The 20,960-nt window shown below is 37.0% G+C and overlaps 1 protein-coding gene and 1 non-coding gene across 3 annotated transcripts; both read left to right on the forward strand.

Moving 5' to 3' along the window:
* Positions 1-13,072: 13,072 nt before the first annotated feature.
* TRNAY-GUA (transfer RNA tyrosine (anticodon GUA)) lies at positions 13,073-13,158 on the forward strand. Its single transcript is given in 2 exon segments — positions 13,073-13,109; positions 13,123-13,158. It is a non-coding gene; the product is annotated as a tRNA-Tyr (tRNA).
* On the forward strand, positions 13,095-18,668 carry LOC130986797 (actin-related protein 2/3 complex subunit 4). Of its 2 annotated transcripts, none has more exons than XM_057910339.1 (8): positions 13,095-13,399; positions 13,534-13,599; positions 13,779-13,831; positions 14,516-14,543; positions 15,675-15,749; positions 16,401-16,505; positions 17,367-17,456; positions 18,416-18,668. In XM_057910339.1, the coding sequence occupies exons 1-8, from the start codon at positions 13,397-13,399 to the stop codon at positions 18,503-18,505; spliced, it is 510 nt and encodes a 169-aa protein (XP_057766322.1). In that variant the 5' UTR covers positions 13,095-13,396; the 3' UTR covers positions 18,506-18,668. The 2 variants fall into 2 exon arrangements, with proteins under 2 accessions (XP_057766322.1, XP_057766323.1); XM_057910340.1 differs by lacking the exon at positions 18,416-18,668 and adding an exon at positions 17,801-17,851 and having other exon boundaries at positions 13,242-13,399.
* The last annotated feature ends 2,292 nt before the right edge of the window (positions 18,669-20,960 follow it).

The raw sequence follows: 20,960 nt of genomic DNA on the forward strand, positions 1-20,960 counted from the left end.
AGCACCGAGTCCAGAGCACCCCTAAAACCAACAGCCCAACGGAAGAAACATGAGTGGAGCAGAAACCATCGCACCTAGAGGTCCATGTGAAGGACCGCGCAGCAACCAGGACCCAGCAACCACCTGCAACAACAAAGCACCGGAGAGCAAGCCAGAAGAAAGCTAAGAAAAGCACAAACAAACCCAACCATGCAAAAACACCGAAGCGCGAGGAAAAAACCCCCACAAGCCTAACCAAAAGTCAGTTAACAAGCAATTTCCACAAAATCTAGGACGGGACACTGACTACTCTCCACTCATAACACCATCTCATCCAGGTCTCACAAGATATGTACCGACCTCTGGAGGTGCGCAAAGCTAAAGCTTTGATGTGCAACAACAAACTGATACAACGCAAACTGCTCAGACCCAATTCTCCGTTATGGGTGAGTTTCCTAATGCATTGGCCTTTACAATCAGTCTCAACCCATGCTCATGATGTCACTGAACATCAAATGAGCAGAGACCCAGAGCCAACGGAACTCAACACAACCATATTTTATATACCAGAGAAAGATATTAGGCAATGCAATGAAAACACTCCCCATAACATCAACTGGACAAATCACGACAAGAAGTTGCTCACCAAGGTGTTGCACCCAAAACCTTAGACTAATAACACTACCAAGGCAGCAAATACCAAGAAAGACATGAACAACATCCGAAACAAAACACAACTCCAGAATCAGCCAGTGAACCGTCCCTAGCAAAAGTGGAGCACTCGTCAACCAACAATCAATCCAGCAAGGGGGAACAAACGCCCCACACCACAAACAAGCAAGCAAAAAGCAAAGATAAACAAACACAAAAAGAAAAGAGTAGAAAATCTTCCTTGAAAAGAATAGCGCCCCTCCAAGAAAGCGGCTATTAAGAAACAATCTGAACATAAGGAAGACCACGCTTGTCATCCCGAACCAACTGCAAGATATCAGGAATGGTAAAAAACCAGAAACCTTCCTCAGACACCGAGGAAGCCATGAAGTCAGCAACCCGGTTTCCCTCACGAAAGATGTGGGAGATCGTAATATGTAAGCCGCCAATGTCCTGAATAATCTTCCTCCACCTGCTGAAGAACCGCTAAGGGACAGTAGTAGAGCGAGCCCGGAAGATATCCACCAGATACATGCAGTCCGTCTCAATCCAAATGTAATCCCAACCTTGGGAAACAACCTGCTCCAAAGCAATGATAAGAGCGAAAAGCTCAGCCTCAAAAGCCCAGCCACGGCCACCAGAGAAGTGAAAGCACCCAATCACCGAGCTGGAGTCGCGAATAATGCCACCAACATGAATACAGAGCGGGGAGCCATGAATTGAGCCATCGATATTGATCTTTCGCCAAGGAGGCGGAGAAGGCAGCCAGAACACATAAAAATAAGAGGTAGGGCGACTGGGACAACCCGACACCCCAAGGCCATGAAGAACGAGCAGCTCCTCCACCGAATTCGCCATCTCCCCAAGGCTAAAATGGAAATCCTCCAAGCCTTGATCTGCACCGTCAAAGCCACTGCAGAGATAGGAGCATCATCAAACATAAATTTGTTCCGGTGATGCCAGATGCTCCGGATAGTAGTCATAACCCCGACTCTCTAGAGATTCGCCACCTGCCGACTGGCCTGAACCTGCATAGCCTAAATAATAAAGCTCCCCACATCCAGGTTCAGGGTGCCATCGAACCGGAACCAGGCAAAAATAGAACTCTAAACCTGTCTAGCAACCAGGCAATCCCAAAAAGGTGATCAATGTCCTCCTCAGCCGCTCTACAGAACGGGCACCAGTTGGGGCCCTGAAAACCATGGCGACGGAGGAGACTGGCTGTTGGAAGACGGCCCAAAATAACACTCCAAGTAACAATGGATCTGCGAACAGGGATGAAAGGAGCCCAGATCCACTTGCCCCAATTCACAGGCGGAAAGCTAGGGCGCAGGTGATCAAGAGCAAGAGCACTAGTAACCTCCCCAAAGTGAGAATGAGTCCAGGCTCATCTATCTCCCACACCCGAAATGGGTACAGAGATAATGTCGAAGGCAATGTCCAGGAAGGCCACTAAGAAATCCAGAGTGAAATGCCAAGAGCCCTAAAAAAAGTAGTCCGAGAGGGGCTGCTGGAGATGTCGAAGGGCGGAACCCGGGATCCCAATCCTGTCAATAAGTCTGTAGCCAAGCCAATTATCGATCCAAAAAGGGATCGAAGAGCCCTGACCAACACTGCAGAAAGAATTAGAGATTAGATCCGAGATAGTCTTTCTAGTGCCCAGCCAGATAGAAGAAGAAAACCAGGGAGATCGGGGCCTCAGACAAGAATCCAGATAGCGCTGTCGAAAAAAATGAAAACCCATTGAATCCTCAGAAATAATCTGCCAACCCAGACAAAGCATAAACCTCTGGTTTATATGAGTAAAGGACTTGACATTCAAACCACCTTAGGGCTTGGAGGCACAGACCTTGTTCCAGGACGCAGAGGAGTGACGTTTGGAAGTTGTACAACCCATCCAAATGAAGGAACGACAGGCCCTATCCAAGTCATGTAAGAGCTTCGCAGGCCACTTGTAGAACAACATACTGTGCAGCGCCACGATGTGTATAATAGACGAGATTAGACAAATCCTGCCTACCATAAATAACTGCATCCCCTGCCACCTAGGAAAACGAGCAATAATACTGTCTCGAATGCAGGTCATCCGGGCAGCCGAAACCCTCCACGCAAAGATAGGGACCCCCAGGTAAATAAAGGGGAGGGAGCCCATCGAGAAACCCAGAGCCCGCTTGAGGCGCCGACGTAGCTGTAACGGAACACCTCTGCCAAAGTAAACCGTGGACTTAGCCTTATTACAGGCATGTCCAGAAACAACAGCATAGATCTGAAGAATCGACTCAATCATAACACAGTTGCGCCTGTCCGCCTTGCAGAAAAGAAGAACATCATCTGCATAAAGAAGTTGAGACGGAAAGAGGGCAGAACGAGACATATGCATCCGGGAAATATAGCCTCTCTCCGCCGCATCCAAAAAGAGGCGGCTCAACACCTCCTCAGCAATTCTGAATAAAATGGGTGACAGAGGATCACCTTGGCGCACCCCCTCGAACAACTGAAATAACCATGTTGTTCTCCGTTGAGGAGAACAGAAATTTGGGCCGAACAAAAGATGGTCTGAATCCACTGTCTAAACCGAACGGGGAAGCCAAAACAGTCAAGCATAGTGTCAACAAAATCCCAATTGAAAGTGTCAAAGGCTTTCCTAATGTCAATCTTCAGAGCTAAATTCTTCCCGCGAAGAGACCGCTCCATACAATTGACCCCTTCCGAGGCCAGAAGAATGCACTCATAAATAAAGCACCCCGAGATGAACCCAAACTGATGCTCTAAGACAATAGTAGCAGCCACCAAATTCAGATGAGAGGCAAGAATCTTAGTGATAATCTTGAAGAAAAAATTACCCAAGACGATGGGACGGAAATCAGAGATAACCAACGCATCCGACTTCTTGGGCAAAAGACAGAGAAGGTTGGCATTGAGGCCATTGGGGATATAACCACGGGTAAAGAAGTGAGAGACCGCAGCAATCATATCTTCCCCAACAACCTCCCAAGCACACTGAAAGAAAGCTCCAGAGAAACTATCAGGACCCGGTGCGCTGTCCTTATCCATAGAAAAAACAGTGTCTCTGATCTCCATAGTAAGCATCTCAGCAGAGGCCGAAAAGATCGAAGTGGGAATATACTGAGAAATCTAAGATCTGTCAACCGGATCAGAAGTCGGCTCAGCAAATAAGTCACTATAGAACTCGATCACGTGAGCAGCCATCGTAGGGGGGGGTCATTAGAAAGCACACCATTAATGCTGAGCTGTTTGATCTTGTGAGAAGAGCGCCACCACTTGACCATAGAGTGGAAGAAACGGGTATTCCTGTCCCCATCTGAAAGCCAAGTAATTCTGCTCTGTTGCCTAAGATGATTCGACTTGCGCATCAGAAGAGTCCCAATCTTAGCCTGCAGATCCACCTCCTAATCGAAAAGCAAATCCGAGTAACCCTCCTTGTCAATACTCTGTTGGAGATAACTAAGATCATGCTGAAGATCGGCCAGAACAGTGTTGTAGTTACTAAAAGTATCCATATTCCAGGACTTGAGAACAGGTCTAAGACGTTTCAGCTTCTTCATAACCCGGACCATGGGACAAAGAGTATCCAAAGAGAGGGACCAAGAAGCCCTAACTTGGTCCAAAAAACCCTCATGGCAGCACCACATAGTGAGAAAACGGAACCGCCGGCCAGAAGGATGAATATCTGAATCCAGACAGCGAAGCAGGATAGGAGAATGATCATACTCCAACCTGGGAAGCACCAAGACCGAAGAAGAAGTCCAAATATCACAGAAGTCTTGGGAAAAAAGAGCCTTATCCAAAATCGACTCGATCGGCGAGGGATACCGTTTGCGGTCAGTCCAAGTGAAAAAAGGCCCAGACGACTCTGGCTGAATCAAGCTATGCTCATCAATGAACTTTCTGAATTCCCTGCAGGGAGTAGTTGCCGGAATCCGCCGGCCCCGGCGCTCATGAGCTCCCAAAACAGCATTGAAATCACCAATCATAAGGAAGTTCCCCACCACAAATATGCCAACCGATAACCAAAGATGCCGACGCTCAATATAATCGCAGGCCGCGTGAGTAAAAGCAACAATGAACGCCGAACCCATGAAAGAGAACTGCAGAACAACCACCTGAGCAGAAGAAAAAACCACAGTCGAAGCCAAAGAGAAATCCGCAAACACCCAGATATTAGAACGTCTCCTACCCCGACTGTTTTGATGAATCGGAACAAGACCCATAGAATGCCAATAAGAGGTGGGAATGTTGGAAAACCGAGACTTAGGCTTCATAATACCAATAAACTTGTCCCTCTGTCCCAATAAACTTGTCCCCTTTCTTTTAAGCACTGAGATTAAGGAGTGTTAAATTAGTGTTGTAAAGTAAAAGGGCCCACATGTTTAACAAAAAGTAAGTATATCTTAAAGGGTTAATAGCCAGAAAATACACGAACTTTCATCGGAATTGCACATTGCACACGACCTTCAAAAATAGCCCCATAATACACCACCTTTTAATTTAGTCGCAAATTGCACCCGGATTAGGTCAGATGATGATGCAATTTGCGACTAAATTAAAAGGTGGTGTATTATGGGGCTATTTTTGAAGGTCGTGTGCAATATGCAATTCCGATGAAAGTTCGTGTATTTTCTGGCTATTAACCCTATCTTAATTATTCTTGTGTTTGACTTAAATAAAATGTTGACTGAATTTTTTAAAATTAAAAATTCAATTTAATTTTAAATTCATATTTTAATTTTAATTCAATTTTAGTGTCTACCGAAAATTAAAATGCAACACTTCCATTCTTTAAGTTACTAGGCGATAGAATTTAAGGACTCCAAAAGTTGGAGTGTTAGTAAAAACTGAACCGAAAAAAGAGGAGGGAAAAGAGGACTCACATTAAAGATAGTGATCCGAATTTTAGACAGGCTGCCAATTCAAATGGGTTTGACATAAAGATTGTTCATCAACAACCCAATTCACCAGATACCAACATTATGATTTTGGTTGGTTTAGGGCCATTCAAAGCTTACAAACTGTATCAGTTTGTACCACCGTAGATACATTAGTGGAGGCGGTGAAGAGTTCATTTGATGAACTATCTCCTACAACACTCAACAAGGTATTCTTAAGCCTTCAAGGTTTTTTGACTGAAATTCTAAAGGTAAAAGGCCACAATTGCTACAAAATCTCTCATATGAGGAAAGGATCACTTATTAGACAGGAAGAACTACCAATCAACTTACAAGTTCCCCATAATTTAGTTAAGGAGACAATTAACTATCTCATGGAGAATGAAATTGTAAGTGGCACGGATCATCTAAGGAATGCACTTGGAATAAGTTCAATTTCCTTAGATGAAATAGAATACCAAATGAATGGTTTAGGTATTCAAGTTGCATGAATAGGAGTGGCATGAAGGCTGCCAAATATTGGAATACCTTTTGTAAGTGGTTTAGAGTAAATTTTTTGTAAAGAAAATGATTTAATGCAGGCTGTATTTTGGAAGAATAGGAGGTCATAGAGGCTGCCACATATTGGAATACCTTTTGTAAATGGTTTAGAGTAAGTTTTTGTAAGGAAAATGATGTAATGCACTCTACCTTCTTATTGAAATGCATTTTCAGTTTTGTTTTAACCTTAGACATTGTACATATGGGCACACACCAACGTATTACACTACACATGGGTACACACCAACATATGTAAGCCTAAACTTAGCCACACATGAACACACACCATCATATGCAAGCAAAAAGGAAAGTGGGACAAGTTTATTGGGACGGAAGGAGTAGTATAAAAAATAAGAATGGAGAGAGAAAAGGAAATAACAACAACGTAAAACAAATAAGAAAAGAGAATGGAGGAAAACAATTAGTTACATTTAATCATACGCAAAAACTTGTGTGCGGTCACCCGCCTATTAAAGCTATATATATATTGTTTGAGAGGAAATATACAAAATTATAAAGTGGCGCAGCGGTGGCGCCCCTTTACTTATTGAAAGTCACGGGTTTCAAGCTCCTAACCCCCATTTTGTGTTTTTCTTCTTCTTCTTTTTTATTTTATATATTTTCTTCACGTTTTTTTGGAGGTTTTTTTTACAGGTTTTTTTTAATGTTTTCTTTTTCATTTTCCTATTTTTTTGTATTTTTTTATATATTTTCTTTTTTTTTTCTTTTCAGTATTTTCTTTTTTTTGCACTTTTTAATTTTATTGTTTTTTGCATTTTTTAATATATTTTGATTTTTTTATCATTTCGGTATTTTCTTTATTTTTCATTTATTTTTATTTATTGTTTTTCTTTTGTATTTTTTTTATATTTTAGTGAAAATGTACTTTTTTATTTATTGTTTTTTTTTTGTATTTTTTTATATACTTTCGTGAAAATGCAATATTTTAAAATATTACATTTCTTCAAAAACGTTAAATTTCTTAATGTCAATAATTTATTTGATGAAGTAAATATTATCATAATAAAAAGTAATTATTGATAACCATAAATGTAATATTTTAAAATTATTACATTTGTTCACAATAACTATTACTTTTATGAATGAGAATTTGTATTTTTCTTTATTTGATGAAGTAAATATTATCATAATAGAAAGTAATTATTGATATGCACAAATATAATTTTTTAAAATTATTACATTTGTTGTAATTATTGTTGTAATAAAAAGTAATAATTATTATAAAGAAATGTAATGTTTTTGAAATATTACATTTCTTCACAACAATGTCTATTTTTATTCATGCGAACTTTTACTTTTAGTTATTTGCTCAAGTAATAATTTTTGTAAGTAAAAGTAATTATTGATGTGAAGAAAAGTAATGTTATTTTCATTTGCTTGTACTTTTATTTTTAACTATTTGGCCAAGTAATTATCGTCGTATAAAAAGTAATTATTATTACATAAAATGTAATGTTTCTAGATTATTACATTTGTTTACAATAATTGTTACTATTTTTATTAATGAGAATTTATACTTTTAGTTATTTAATCAAATAATTATTATTGTAAGAAAAAATAATCATTGATATGTATAAAAGTAATACTATTATTTTTACTCGTTAGAACTTGTAATTTTGTATATTTGGTCAAGTAATGTCACGACCGGCCTTAATTAGAGATAATTAATCCGGGAAATCGTGACTAGGGAAGGGATTTAAGAAGCGGGGTTTAGAAAGGGCATATTTGACTCATTCATAACTCGATTATAGACATTAATATCTAGCATTAATTCTTGAAATAAGATTTAAGACATTGAAGCATTGACGCATATAATAAAAAAAAAATACTCGATGAACCCGAGTAAGCATTAGATATTTCTTTGAAGAGTAATTGGCATATAGTTATAGACTTGACTAAATCATAATCAGTGTTTGCAGCGGAAGGCAAGACTGAGATACATGTATGCAGACACATATCCTTTCTGAGCCTATTCTAAGTTCGACAAAAGCTCCACTCAGCAACACTTCATCGTTCATCACAGCTCAACCTGCACATTCATAAACATATGCAGGGCTAAGTACAAAAGTACTTAGTGGGCAGTTGCCAAAAACTAAATTATAAGCTTAACATTTTATCATCAACCACAGCATCATATAAGCGACATGAATCTTCTTTCAAGTTCTTTGCATACTATCATTTTCAAATTCATAAATAGCGTAAGTGCATTCCTCATCATCAAAAGTCATATCAATAAGCATCGTGTCGTGAGGAAGATCCTCAACGAACACAGGCATCGCGCCGTGAGGGAGGCCTCCCTCAGCGGACACGGCATCGTACTGTTGAGGGAGGCCTCCCCCAACAGACGCTAGCATCGTACCGTTGAGAGAGGCCTCCCTCAACGGACGTTTGACCGGCCAACCCTCTCATTGACTCACGGTCGCGTTGCATATATAAATATATATCCTGACAAGATAGCTATCCGCTCAGGAATCGATTTCGTTAACATCATCACATAAGCATTAGATAATAAGCGTAAAGCATTAAAGCGTAACAAAGCGTGAACCACATAGGCGCGTAACAAAGCGTAACTCACTTAAGCGTAAATCACTTAAAAGCGTAACAAAGCATAAATAATAAATAATAAAAATTTAAGTCGTAATTAAGCGTAAATAGCATAGCGTATATTATTAAAGCGTGACAAGCGTAGATAATAAAGAGAAATAAAGTTTTAACTCATTTAAGCATAATAAAGTAAATAGCATAGTGTAAATTATTAAAGCGTAACAAAGCATAAATTACATAGGCGTAAATAGTATAAACAGCATAGCGTAAATCATTTAGCGTGAAGCATAATAAAGCTTAACTCATTTAGGCATAATAAAGCATAAAACTTGCATAGTTCTTTACTAGCATTTTATCTTACACGTAAGAAATTGCCCACCTGAATAGCAGACTCACGGTTTAGCTCTAACTCTGGTGCTTGACCTTTAATCCGAGAAAATAAAATAAGATTCTAATTCTCGAAAAATCTCAATAAATGAGGATGCGTGAAATGATTATGCATGACTCATATTCCTTTAATTAAATTATGAGATGCTAATCATATTTAAGGAATTAAAGCTCGTCTTATGAGGTCGGATTATTAATCTTTAATAATCTACTCATCTTAAAATAATCTAATTCACTTACTAATTAATAATTAGTAAGTCTTAAAATTTTCTCTAATTAAACTTAATAGAATAATTATGAAGGCCCAATAAAATAATCAAGGCCCAATAGGAATTTAATTCGAGCCCAAATGAATAAATTCAAAGCCCAATGCATAAATAACATTAGGCCCAACAAATTAAATGAACTAGGCCCAATTGAGAAAGCCCAAAATCCTCCCCATAAGTCCTCACTCTCGGTTCTCTCTCTATCATCTCTCACGCCTCTCTATCTCTCTTTCTCTCTACCGACAATTCTCCTCTTTCTCTCCCTTTTATCTTTATTAAAGTTAATCTCTTTCTATATCTTTATTAAAGCAAAACCTTCATTCTCTTTTTTTATTATCAAACCGCACGCTCCCTCTAAATTATCGAGAAAAGAATGAACGCTGCTCATCTCTCTCTCTCGCTCAACAGCCGCTCGGCTCTCTTTCTCAAATCAAGACATCGCCGTCCGCGTCTTGGCCCTTCCAGTCGCCGGCGAGGTTGCCGCCGAATCTCCCTCGACAAACTCTCTTCCTCCTCTCGCCTATCACGCTTCCTTCGGTTCTCTCTCTCTCGATCTGTATCCAAGCCGAGGAGTCCACCGCCGCTGCAACTGGATTCCGGCGACTGTAGACATCGTTCGAGCCACGCCGTTGCTGTCGTTCTCGGGCTCCGATGAGGCCGTAGGAGGTTGCCGTTTCCAGCGTTTCTCCGGGTTTTGAAGCCGAAGAGAGCTCCATCGTCGCTGTCATCTCTTCGAAGCCGAGCGCGTTTTGCTGAGGTTGGGCGGATGAAGGTAAGTCGCCGTTGCTTAATTTGGAGTCCGGCGAGCGGTCGCCGCCTCCCTCCACGATGCCGCTGCTGTTATTTCTCAGATTCTGCCGAGGTAGCAAGAGCGTCATCATCGTCGTCTCGGTTCGACCGAACAGGGCCGTGTCCCTTCTTCCTAAAAACTAAATTCGAAGCTTGTCTACTTGAAGTTTCAGTTCTCTATATTGTTTATGCAAGGCTAGTGGCGTGTTCTTTTGGTTCTCATGCTATTTAGTATATCTTGATGCATTTGCCTTGTTTAAGGATTCTAGTCTGATGATTCTATAGTAGAAATATGCCATTAATTAATATCTCAGTACTTCTTATACTAAAACATAGATTTTGTTGGGATGTGAATGCGAAGCATGTAAATGGAGAGAGTAAACTGGGATAATAATTACCTTGAATGATGCTTGGTTGATGTTCTGCTATGTTATGAATGGTGATCTTGCTTCGTTTAAAATCCTTTGCAGCTGCTAAGGATTTTAGGTAAGTGAGGATGCCTTTTAAAGGGAGTAAATACTGAACTTAAGGAGAGGCTGATAGTGTGAAAAGATGGTGAATAGTGCGGCTAAATTGAGGCGTGGTTGAAGAATTTAAGTGATGAGATTTTCTGCTGACAATAGAGATTTGTCTGTTGAAATTTTTCTTTGACTATGTAGAGTGGAAAAATAAAAGCTAAGCACAAGTGAGAATAGAGTGGCTGAGGGAGCACAACGTGCTAAATTTAATATACGGAAAAATATCTAAATTAATAACGTGGATTTAATTCTTCACAAGCCGGAATAAATTCACGACTCGAGAAATAAAAATAGAAAAATAATTCTATTGTGATTAATAAATAACATGACTTACCTAAGTCAGTTATGAATCTGAAATGAATAATTATTGGTTTACTCAATAATTCTCATCGCGGTTTTACTCACGCGAAGCTAACTGGCTTAGTGAAAAAAAATAATAATAATAATCCTGCTTCAATTAGAATATAATCCAGTGTCATAAGTTGAATTTAAATCATAAATAATTACTGGGCTTGATTTACTGAAAGATTAAATAATAATTATCGTATTATTGAATTTAAATATAATAAAAGAGCGGGCTACTACAAGTAATCATTGTCGTAATAAAAAGTAACTATTGATGTGATGAAAAGTAATGTTTCTAAATTATTATATTTATTCATGATAATCGAAACTTTTATTTTTGAGAGTTTGTACTTTTAGTTATTTCCTCAAATAAATATTTTGTAAGTAAAAGTAGTTATTGATGTGAAGAAAAGTAATCTTATTTTCACTCGCTAGAACTTTTATTCTTAGTTATTTGGTCAAGTAATTATTGTCGTTATAAAAAGTAATTATTGTTACAACAAAATATAATATTTCTAAATTATTCCATTTGTTCACGATAATTGTTACTTTTGTTCATTAGAATTTATACTTCTAGTTATTTGATCAAATAATTATTATTATTATAAGAAAAAAAATTATTAATATTTATAAAAGTAAAAATTGAAACAAAGCAAAAGTGAAAAAGAAACAAAAAGTAAAAAAAGAGGAAAATAAAGTAACAAAAAAAGAAGAAGAAAACGGAAAAGCACAAAAATCGAAGAAAAAAAAGGAACAAAAATAAAAAGAACACAAAAAAAGGGGAAAAAAAAAAGAAAAGAAAAAAAAAAGGAAAAAAACGGTAATGCAAAACAAATGGAGGAAGGGGTTTCAATCCTTGTACCTTTCGGACGTGTTTGATATTGGTTAATACACTGTATTAACTAATTTAGTACAGATCAGTCTAGTGTTTGGTATTATTTAGTAATAATGCGGATGACCCAATTTAATTCCACGATCCAGTATTATTAATCCAAAATTCTGTATTTAGCCATAATAGCAAACACCAACTCAGTATTAATAATATGTCATTATCCACGCTAAATATTCTGGTTACAAATTATCCTACATAATCATTTACTGAAAACCAAACGAGCCTTCGGATATAGGGAGCAATAGGGCTGGGAATCGGGTCGGGTTCGGGTACCCTACCCGAAAAAATCGGGTACCCGAACCCGAAAATCCCCTAAACCCTATACCCGACCCCGAACCCGAAATTGAAATCGGGTACCCTAATACCCGACTCGGGTACCCGAGTCGGGTATTCGGGTACCCTAAATTACCCGAGTCGACTCAGTTTCCCCTTTCCAGTTTCCATCGAAGAAATCATCAAAACTCACAACAAAATTCCACCAAAATTCAACCCCCACCTTCGATTTTCCCTCAGCCGCGCCGCCAATCGCCGATGCGCCGTCGCCGGAGCTCGCACAGCTCCCTTCTTTCATCCCATTTCCTCGGCCGCACATCCTTAATCACACAGTGCGAGGAATAGAACAGGGCGGAGCAGGAAGAAGAAGAAGAAGAAGAAGAACGGCGAGGCGAGGGTCGCGGTGGGAGTTGCTGCGGCGGCGAACGGCGGGGCGGCCGGGCGAGGGAGTTGCTGGAGACGGGAGACTCACGATTCACGAAGACGAAGTCGATTCTCGGAAATGGGAATTAGACCCTCTGACTTTAACTTTAACTTTAACTTTAACTTTAACTTTAACTTTTGATTTTAAAAATTAAATTTAATTATATAATTTAAAATACATTTAATTAAAAATTCGGGTATTTCGGGTATACCCGATACCCGATCGGGTATACCCGATACCCGATTTTTTCACAGTCTAAATACCCGACCCCGACCCCGACCCCGATTTTTTCGGGTATAGGGTACCCGATACCCGATTTTTTCGGGTCGGGTATCGGGTACCCGATTACCCGATCCCGAAATTCCCAGCCCTAGGGAGCAAAGGGAGCGGACATTACCAATGCACAAAAAATTACTTTTGGTCTCATTTACTAAAATATTTTATATACATGTTTGATCCGGGTCGGGGCACCCGCACCCAATACCAACCCTTAATGATATGATATTATGAAATCTGGTGATCTTAAATCTCAGCGGCCGACCTTAGCTCAGTTGGTAGAGCGGAGGACTGTAGTCGTTCAGCTGTTATCCTTAGGTCGCTGGTTCGAATCCGGCAGGTCGGATATTTTTTCAACTTTTTTTATTTAATTTTTTTAGCTTTTAAAAAAACTATGCATATTCCATATAAAAAAAAAACACATTATGTGTATATATTAGTAATATTACTTATTTTATTTTTGATAAAAAGTTTACCAAACAAAGACGAATATTGAGCAAACAAACTCAAAATTTATTCAACAATCATCAGCCGAAAAATCCAAGATCCGTCATTACATTGACCCTTTTTCAGATCGCGCGATTATGGTAAGATTTTCTTTGGATATTTTCCCACACAATTTCACACATATAGCTCTTTCCACGAAGATGTATGTTTTACTGAATTACAACAAGGTTGTTTCTTTTTTATTCTGGAAATTAGTGTGCTTGTATAACTGTAGGCGAACTCATTGCGATTGTACCTAACATGCATTCGGAACACTCTAGAGGCCGCCTTGTGCTTGCAGGTGTGCATTTATTCATTTTCAGCATTTTTTATTTTGGGATAAGCCAAATTTCTTTTGGATTGCGAAATTGCGTAAATTGTTGTTGTTGTTGTTGTTGTTTTTCCCCTAAACATGTATCTTAGTTTTTTTTTTCTTTCTTATTTTTTGATTTGATCATACTGTAACTTTCTGTCTGTTAGAATTTTCCCTGTCAAGAAGTGGAAAGGCACAATAAACCAGAAGTTGAACTCAAGTATGTATTATCTATTACTAAATACCAAATTAATGATTGTTACTTTCATTTGTTGTATGAACGAAATAAGCTTTAATTTTGGAATGTGGTGCATTAAGTTAGTGAAATTGGAGGGAGTTAGTTGATGGAATTACTGATTTTTAGGGGATAATTAGTTAATAGAGGAAATGCTGTCCAACTGGATGTACATTATGAGCCATACTAAAATTGTCTTGGGCAAAATGGAGAGATATATATGTGTTCTGGGATTTGACTGAAAATCAGTGTGAAGGAATCAGGTGGCTAGGCATAATTTGTCTTTTTCTTTTCTTTTCTTTTTTGTTGAGGGAACATGTAAATTTGGGAAATTTGTGCTAGGAATCTGTATGTGAGACTTTGACACACCACTCCTGCCTTTGAAGCGCTGGGAAAATCTCTCAGTTGTACCAATTTTGGCACAGACTTCATGAGAAACTACATTAGCAGATTGGGATGTAATTGGAACTTTGAACTCACTCCTCAATGTTGGAGAATGCACTATCTATAACTATAAAAAATGCCTGCTTTAATAGCTCCTGTTCGCTCTTTAATATGCTACGACCGGTATCAGGATGTCTAATTGTTATGAGTCAATATAAGATCTAGCGTCATCTAAATATATAATTTATTACATGGAAGATTTTAATGCTTGCTTTGTGGTTTCAGGACCAGTCCAGAGCTTCTACTGAATCCAGTAAGAATTCTTATTTCCTTATTATGCTGTTCCACTTGTCATTGCATTTGATCGGTCTAAACTTTACTTCAAAATTAAGAAGGGTTGTGTCTCTGTACTGGTCCCTATGGTCCTCTAGTAAGTAAAAGAAAATTTGAATCAGTGGAAGAAGGAACTTGGGGAGGGGGATCTTTGTAAGTTTTCACTTGCTAAGTCTATGTTCGTATAAAATATTTATGTATGAGCATCATTCATTAACATTTTCAAAGTGGGTTAGAGCTGGCAGACTAAGTACAAGCCCTAAAGCAAGAGCTTTTTAACAAATTAACTGGACTTTTTTGGACCATAATTATAGATCCATCAGATTTAATGTACTTTGAAGCCCTTTCGATGAGTGTCACTTTTCTTTCACTTTCTTCATTGTGTTGAATATATTAAACTTGATCGGTAACTTAAAATGTAAAAGGCAAAAGCTGATTATTTACATAGTCTGATGCACTCTTAGAGTTCTTGTGTGTATGCTCAGTTTTAGTTAGTAGTAATTTTCTGCAATTTCTAACAATTTGTTGCCAACATCTGTATTTCATATTTGACTGCTATTGCTATATGCATTTGATAGCTTTTGATCTGAATCATCTGATTGGTATTCATGCCAATTGCTAACTCTTACTCTGTTCTTTGTAAATTTATTTTGAGGTCACCCACCTTATTCATTGATTCTGAACTTTTGTAACTATTTTAAAGCTACAAGATGATAACTCTCTTCATGTTGTATCCGCTAAATTTGGTTGGTGTATCAATTTTCTTTGTGGAGTAGATATTAGATATGATGAAATTAATAAACACGTCCCATTTATACTACATGGGATAAATCATACCCTATTTCTTTGGGGTGGATACTAATTATCCATTTAGTCATTCAAAGTCAATTTAATAACGAATCTTGGGTTATCATCCATTTAAAATCAAGAAAAGGTAAGATTTTACATAGTTTGGCAATTTCTAGCAATCCACTTGTATCGACCAAAGTTAAAAAGGCTTAAGAGTTTAACATCGGATAGTTCTTTTTTTTTTGTATTAAAGTATGATTATTTTATTCTATCTTTGAGCTTTTTGCTGGATTATGTTGACTTTGTGTGTCTTCGTCTCCAGGTTCTGATATGTAGAAATGAAGCCGAGAAATGTTTGATAGAAACATCTATAAATTCGTTGCGTATAAGCCTTAAGGTAAATTCCGGTAAGCTTCATATATTTAATTTTTCTACTTCTGAGTTTATTGGAAATGTATAGACTATCTTTGCTCTTTGGTAGGCTAATCATCTCAATTAGTTGTTTATTGTAATAGCTTTACCTTTTCAAGATTTGAGCAAGAGTGCTAACCATAATATCCATCGACTGGTGAAGACTCTGCTTTTTAATGACAGATGTTGCTATATAGTTATATCTGTATCCTGTGTTCCAACTGGTCCATACTTGTATGAGTCCTGTTGAATTTCTTCAAAGTTCAAGATGGTTATATGCTCAGTTCAAATTGTTTGGTTTAATGTGCATACTTTATATGGAAGGAGTGTCTTTTGTTTTGTTAAGAGGAGGGATGAGGCAACAGAGATGATAATGGTGATTATTGAAATATATGGTTGCCGAAGCTGTTACAATCGTGATTTTTCAGTGTGGGAAGGATGGCTTGTGACTGTTGTAGGGCTGGACTTTTTGATTTTTGGTTGCTAGTTGGTATGGGAGTGATCGACTATTTTCAGTTGTAGATTGACTAGGTCTTTGGCTAATGCTTTCTAGTTGACTATATTTCTTAACACAGACTATTTGGATATCTCAAAAAATGAGAAGCTTGACATTCTTATTATCATTGTTGTAATATAGGTTAAGCAAGCAGATGAACTTGAGAACATACTGACAAAGAAGTTTCTTAGATTTTTGTCCATGAGAGCAGAAGCATTTCAAGTATTAAGGAGAAAACCTGTGCAGGTTTGTGCTTTTGTTGTACTATTAGTTCGTAGTTGTTGTCAAGCATCGGAACCAATTAACTGATTATATATTCTGGCATTCTATTTTTGCACTAAACACTCAGTGGTTTGACAAGTACATGACCGCTGTGTTTCTAACAATGATGGACAAAATATTGCTTTTGCAAGTAAACTACACTTGCAACTGAACTTCAGGAAACCAAAAGCTTAATCTCAAGTTCGCTCACTTGTATGAGCTTTATGCTATTACCAAAATGATCATGTAATTGTGAATAAATAACTGTAGAACACTCAGAGGGCTTGGTGAGAAGTGCATTAGAAAGCAATCGTAAGCTTATGCTTGGTAGAGTAAAGATTGAGATGACGCAAAACTGATTTGAATTAACTGAACGAAAGAAATTCCTCCACAGAGGCCTACAACAAACATGCTGTTAACAACTCGAACTGATCAATGAATGACCGACTGCTACCACTACTATAAATAACTGAGAAATAAACCCTAATCTAATAAATGCTATCGATGCTATAGATCTTGGAGTTTTTGGAAGTGAGACCACTATCTTCCGTTGTTTTCTTATTTTGAGTTTCCACGTGTTCATAATGGTTTTTGGTTACTCAACAGTTTTTTACACTTTGAGGTATTGGAAGGATATCTATGCATTCATGTTGAGCTGCACTTATTCATGCATTCTTTGGAAAACAATTCTTAGGATCCTTTGCCATGTGAAGAGCTTTAACCTTCAGAAATATGAATATATCATCTCAAGGCCACCTTACTGATATATTCTCAGTTTTTCTAATCTTATTTTACCAAGACATGCCCTCGTGATCTGTATTCCTTTCGATTTGTTTGGTTCATCAGGGGTATGACATCAGTTTTCTCATTACCAATTATCACTGCGAGGACATGCAGAAGCAGAAACTGATAGAATTTATAGTTCAATTCATGGAGGTAAATTATCTCATGTGATGAAGCATCTAACATTATATCTAATATAAGTATAAAATGGATGTTTTCTCTTATGCTTCTAATGCCACGTAATGATATTGGTAACAAACCATAAATAAATTATGACATGACTCTTTTGATTGATTGAAGAGAAACTTGTTCGGCTGTGTTTGGTTGTTTGGATTTGTTAATTATTTGGCTTATCAGAATGTCATATTTCTGTCTTACCTGAGATATTATTAAAGAATATGCCAAGAAAAATTAACTGACAGTATCTCTAGTTTTAGTCTGTCTTTATTATTGCAAGATCTGTAAACTATGCTGATTGGATGAATTACACATAGCAAGAAAACTGGCTGGGAATATGCGCATTCTTGTTTTGGCTTCACAGAACTTAGGTATTTCTCTAGCGAAGAAAACGATAAATACACCTCTCTTATTTAAACCTTGGAAATATTTTATTTTCCTTAATACTATTAATAGTTACAAGCTCTTTGACACCTATTGGAGTAATTGATGCATGTTAACTAACTGTCCAAATAGTGGCAAAGAAACTATATATCAGGAACGATCACCAGATACATTGACTAAGAGGTTAGAGGTGCTTACTTTGGGTGATAGCTTAGATATAAATAAAATAGATACTAGTCCATTCTTTGATTGATTGATCATGTAAACCTTCAAATATTCGATCATATGTATGATAAATTTAATCACCCAAAATAAACACCCTAAAAGTAGGAGGGAGGTGGATCAGCAGGATATATACTGATAGATGCAGTGTAAGTAGTGATTGTACATTGTAGCTAATAGAGTTATAAGTCACCATTTGGTGCAGATCTATTTCCCGTTTATGTTTAGTTTCACACCAACTATCTATCTTATAAACCTTTGTGCCAAATCCCGAAAAAAGTGGGCGAAATGAAGGCTTCTAACTCCTCATTTGCATCTCTGTACTGCAGGACATCGATAAAGAGATTAGTGAACTGAAATTGTCTGTGAATACACGAGGGAGGCTCGTTGCTACGGAGTTCCTGAAGCAATTCATCTGATTACTTCCCATTTGCTGAGTCGAAACCTCATCTTGTAGCATATGAAAAGTTGTAGAACATTTTGGGAAATGCAGTTCCAGAGGTTTTAGCAACGTTGAATGGTGGATTGTTATTACTTGTGTAAATTCAAGAAAAATCTTGATGCGTAACCTCATTGCATTCAGCTGAAGCTTTACCATTAAGCCCACGTTTGATTGGGTGTTTTTAGAGGTTGGAAAGGGAATCAAGTAATTGAATTCATTACTTGTTGTTTGGTTTGGGTAATGAGATAATCATTACCCTTACTTGAGGGTAATCCAATCACTTAATTTGTTACCCCTCAAAATAGAGAGGAAACAAAAGAAAGGGAATCTCTTACTAATGATTTATTTCCATTGTTAAATCAAACACTCAATAAAAGTAATGGTTATTGTTACCATTCCACTCTTTTATTTGATTTCATTCTCTTTCCATTTCTCTACTTGAACCAAACGAACACTAAATCACAGTAAATTGGATGTATTTGATCGAGTTTATGATTTAGATGGAATTACATGTTCGGCCGGAGCATATTTTTGGGAGGCGCGGGAGTGATATCACAAAATCTTGGATGCACCCGGGTGTACCGTACAACTGGGTTGACTCGTACTCAAAATAGTGTTATTTATATGATTTGGATCTGAATATGGGTTCAAATTAGGGTACGGATCAAAATTTAAATGAAGATGCAACTCAGTTGTACGGTACACCTAGGTGTACCCAAGACCACCTCTTTTGATATAATTCACTGCTATTCATTCCCTTTTATAAGGCTGAGAGATCATACCATCCTAATCCTTCCATCCCCTAACTCAACAAAGAGAATAAAAAAAACAAGGCAATTTGAGGAAAGTTTAAATGATAATCTTGTGTTTCCGTAATATTAAATATTACTAACATTTATAGGGAAAGCATTTACCAAGATAAGACAATGGAAAAAATTGAACTTTTATTAATATAGAAGTGTGTACTTTAAGGGGTTGTTCGGTACTATTAGTTATGATTAGTCTTATAATATCCTGCTCAATTGGATAAATACCATCAGGTACTTAGTGCTAGCTTGATTCAAATAGAGAATTGAAAAAGGAATGTAATCAAATAAAGAGATGGAATAATAACAAAGTACTTTTAATGAATGTTTGGTTTAATAATGAAAATGAATCACTAGTAAATGATTCTCTTTCTTTTATTTTCCTTTTATTTTGAGGGATAACAAATTGGGTGATTAAGTTACCTTCAGGTAAGAATAATGATTAACTCAGTTACCCAAATCAAACAACAAATAATTGATTCAATTAATTGATTTTTTTTTTCAACCTCTAAAAGCACTCAACCAAAAATTGGCTTAATCTCGAGATATTATCAGGATTAGTCATACCTTATGAGTCTTGGTCTATCCCTATAAAATTAATCTCAAATAATTTCGGACCAAATTCAATCTTGTGTAATCTCAAAGTTTGGGGCTTATAAGTTAGATGTAGTCTTCCAAATCTCAGAGTTCAAAAATCATATTTTCAGAGGTCAGATCTACCACATCGTCAATGGCCTTCGGTCTTTGTGTCACGATTTGTACTTTCTTTTTCTTTGTTGAAGTTTTTGTATATTTAGACCATAACTTTCTTTTCGTCAGTCCATGTTTTAATAGGCTTTTGCTTTAAGAGGTTTTAATAAGATTCCGTCTTTGATTGAGTAAGCTATGATCTACATGGATTTCCTTTGTTTTCTCTTTCTTTATATCATATTCAAGGAAGTTTAGTAATTTAATATACTAAGGTCTTATTTATTTGATATAAGATAAAAAAAATTATTATTATTATTATTCAAAATTAATTGTAATAAAAATAGTCGTATAATGCAATTCTAATTCTAATAAGTTTTGATTTACATATAATATCTCGAAGAGATATTGATCTAAGTAAGGATGTCAAAAAAGTTCGAAACCGACGGATCGGCCCCAATAGACCGATAACAAAGGAGAGTTAGGGCTGGAAAAAAATTTAGCTCGAAAAAAATTTAGCCTGAATAGCCAGAGCCCGATAGGGTTGGTCCGAAAATTGAGTGGGTTGGCCCGATTAACCGAAATTTTTCTTAATAATTGATTTTTAAACTTTAATACTTTACTTTTTAATTCGATAATAATATTTTGATGCTTGTATAATGTGTTTTTATTTTTTCCAACGATTAATAACAAACATTTATGATATAAAAGTAAAATGAAGATAGTCATTTATGTTAAATGTATATCAAATTCTTATCGAAAACGAAGTTAACATTAGATATTATGTAAACTTTCGTTAAATAACACTAATTTTTGTATCTAAAACATGGCGAAATGTCTTGATTTAAAAAAACACGACAATTTTTTTTTATTATAAGAATATGATTATTTATTAAAAAAAATTAAACATGTAAAAAATTATAAATTTGCGGGCCTGAA

Source organism: Salvia miltiorrhiza, chromosome 5 (assembly GCF_028751815.1).
Source record: "Salvia miltiorrhiza cultivar Shanhuang (shh) chromosome 5, IMPLAD_Smil_shh, whole genome shotgun sequence".
NCBI lineage: Eukaryota > Viridiplantae > Streptophyta > Magnoliopsida > Lamiales > Lamiaceae > Salvia > Salvia miltiorrhiza.

Excerpts from the sequence above, each read along its gene's own strand:
- LOC130986797 (XM_057910339.1), top strand. Across the intron at positions 16,506-17,366 it reads TAAGGAGAAAACCTGTGCAG|GGGTATGACATCAGTTTTCT; the intron begins GTTTGTGCTTTT and ends TTGGTTCATCAG. Across the intron at positions 17,457-18,415 it reads TTATAGTTCAATTCATGGAG|GACATCGATAAAGAGATTAG; the intron begins GTAAATTATCTC and ends TCTGTACTGCAG.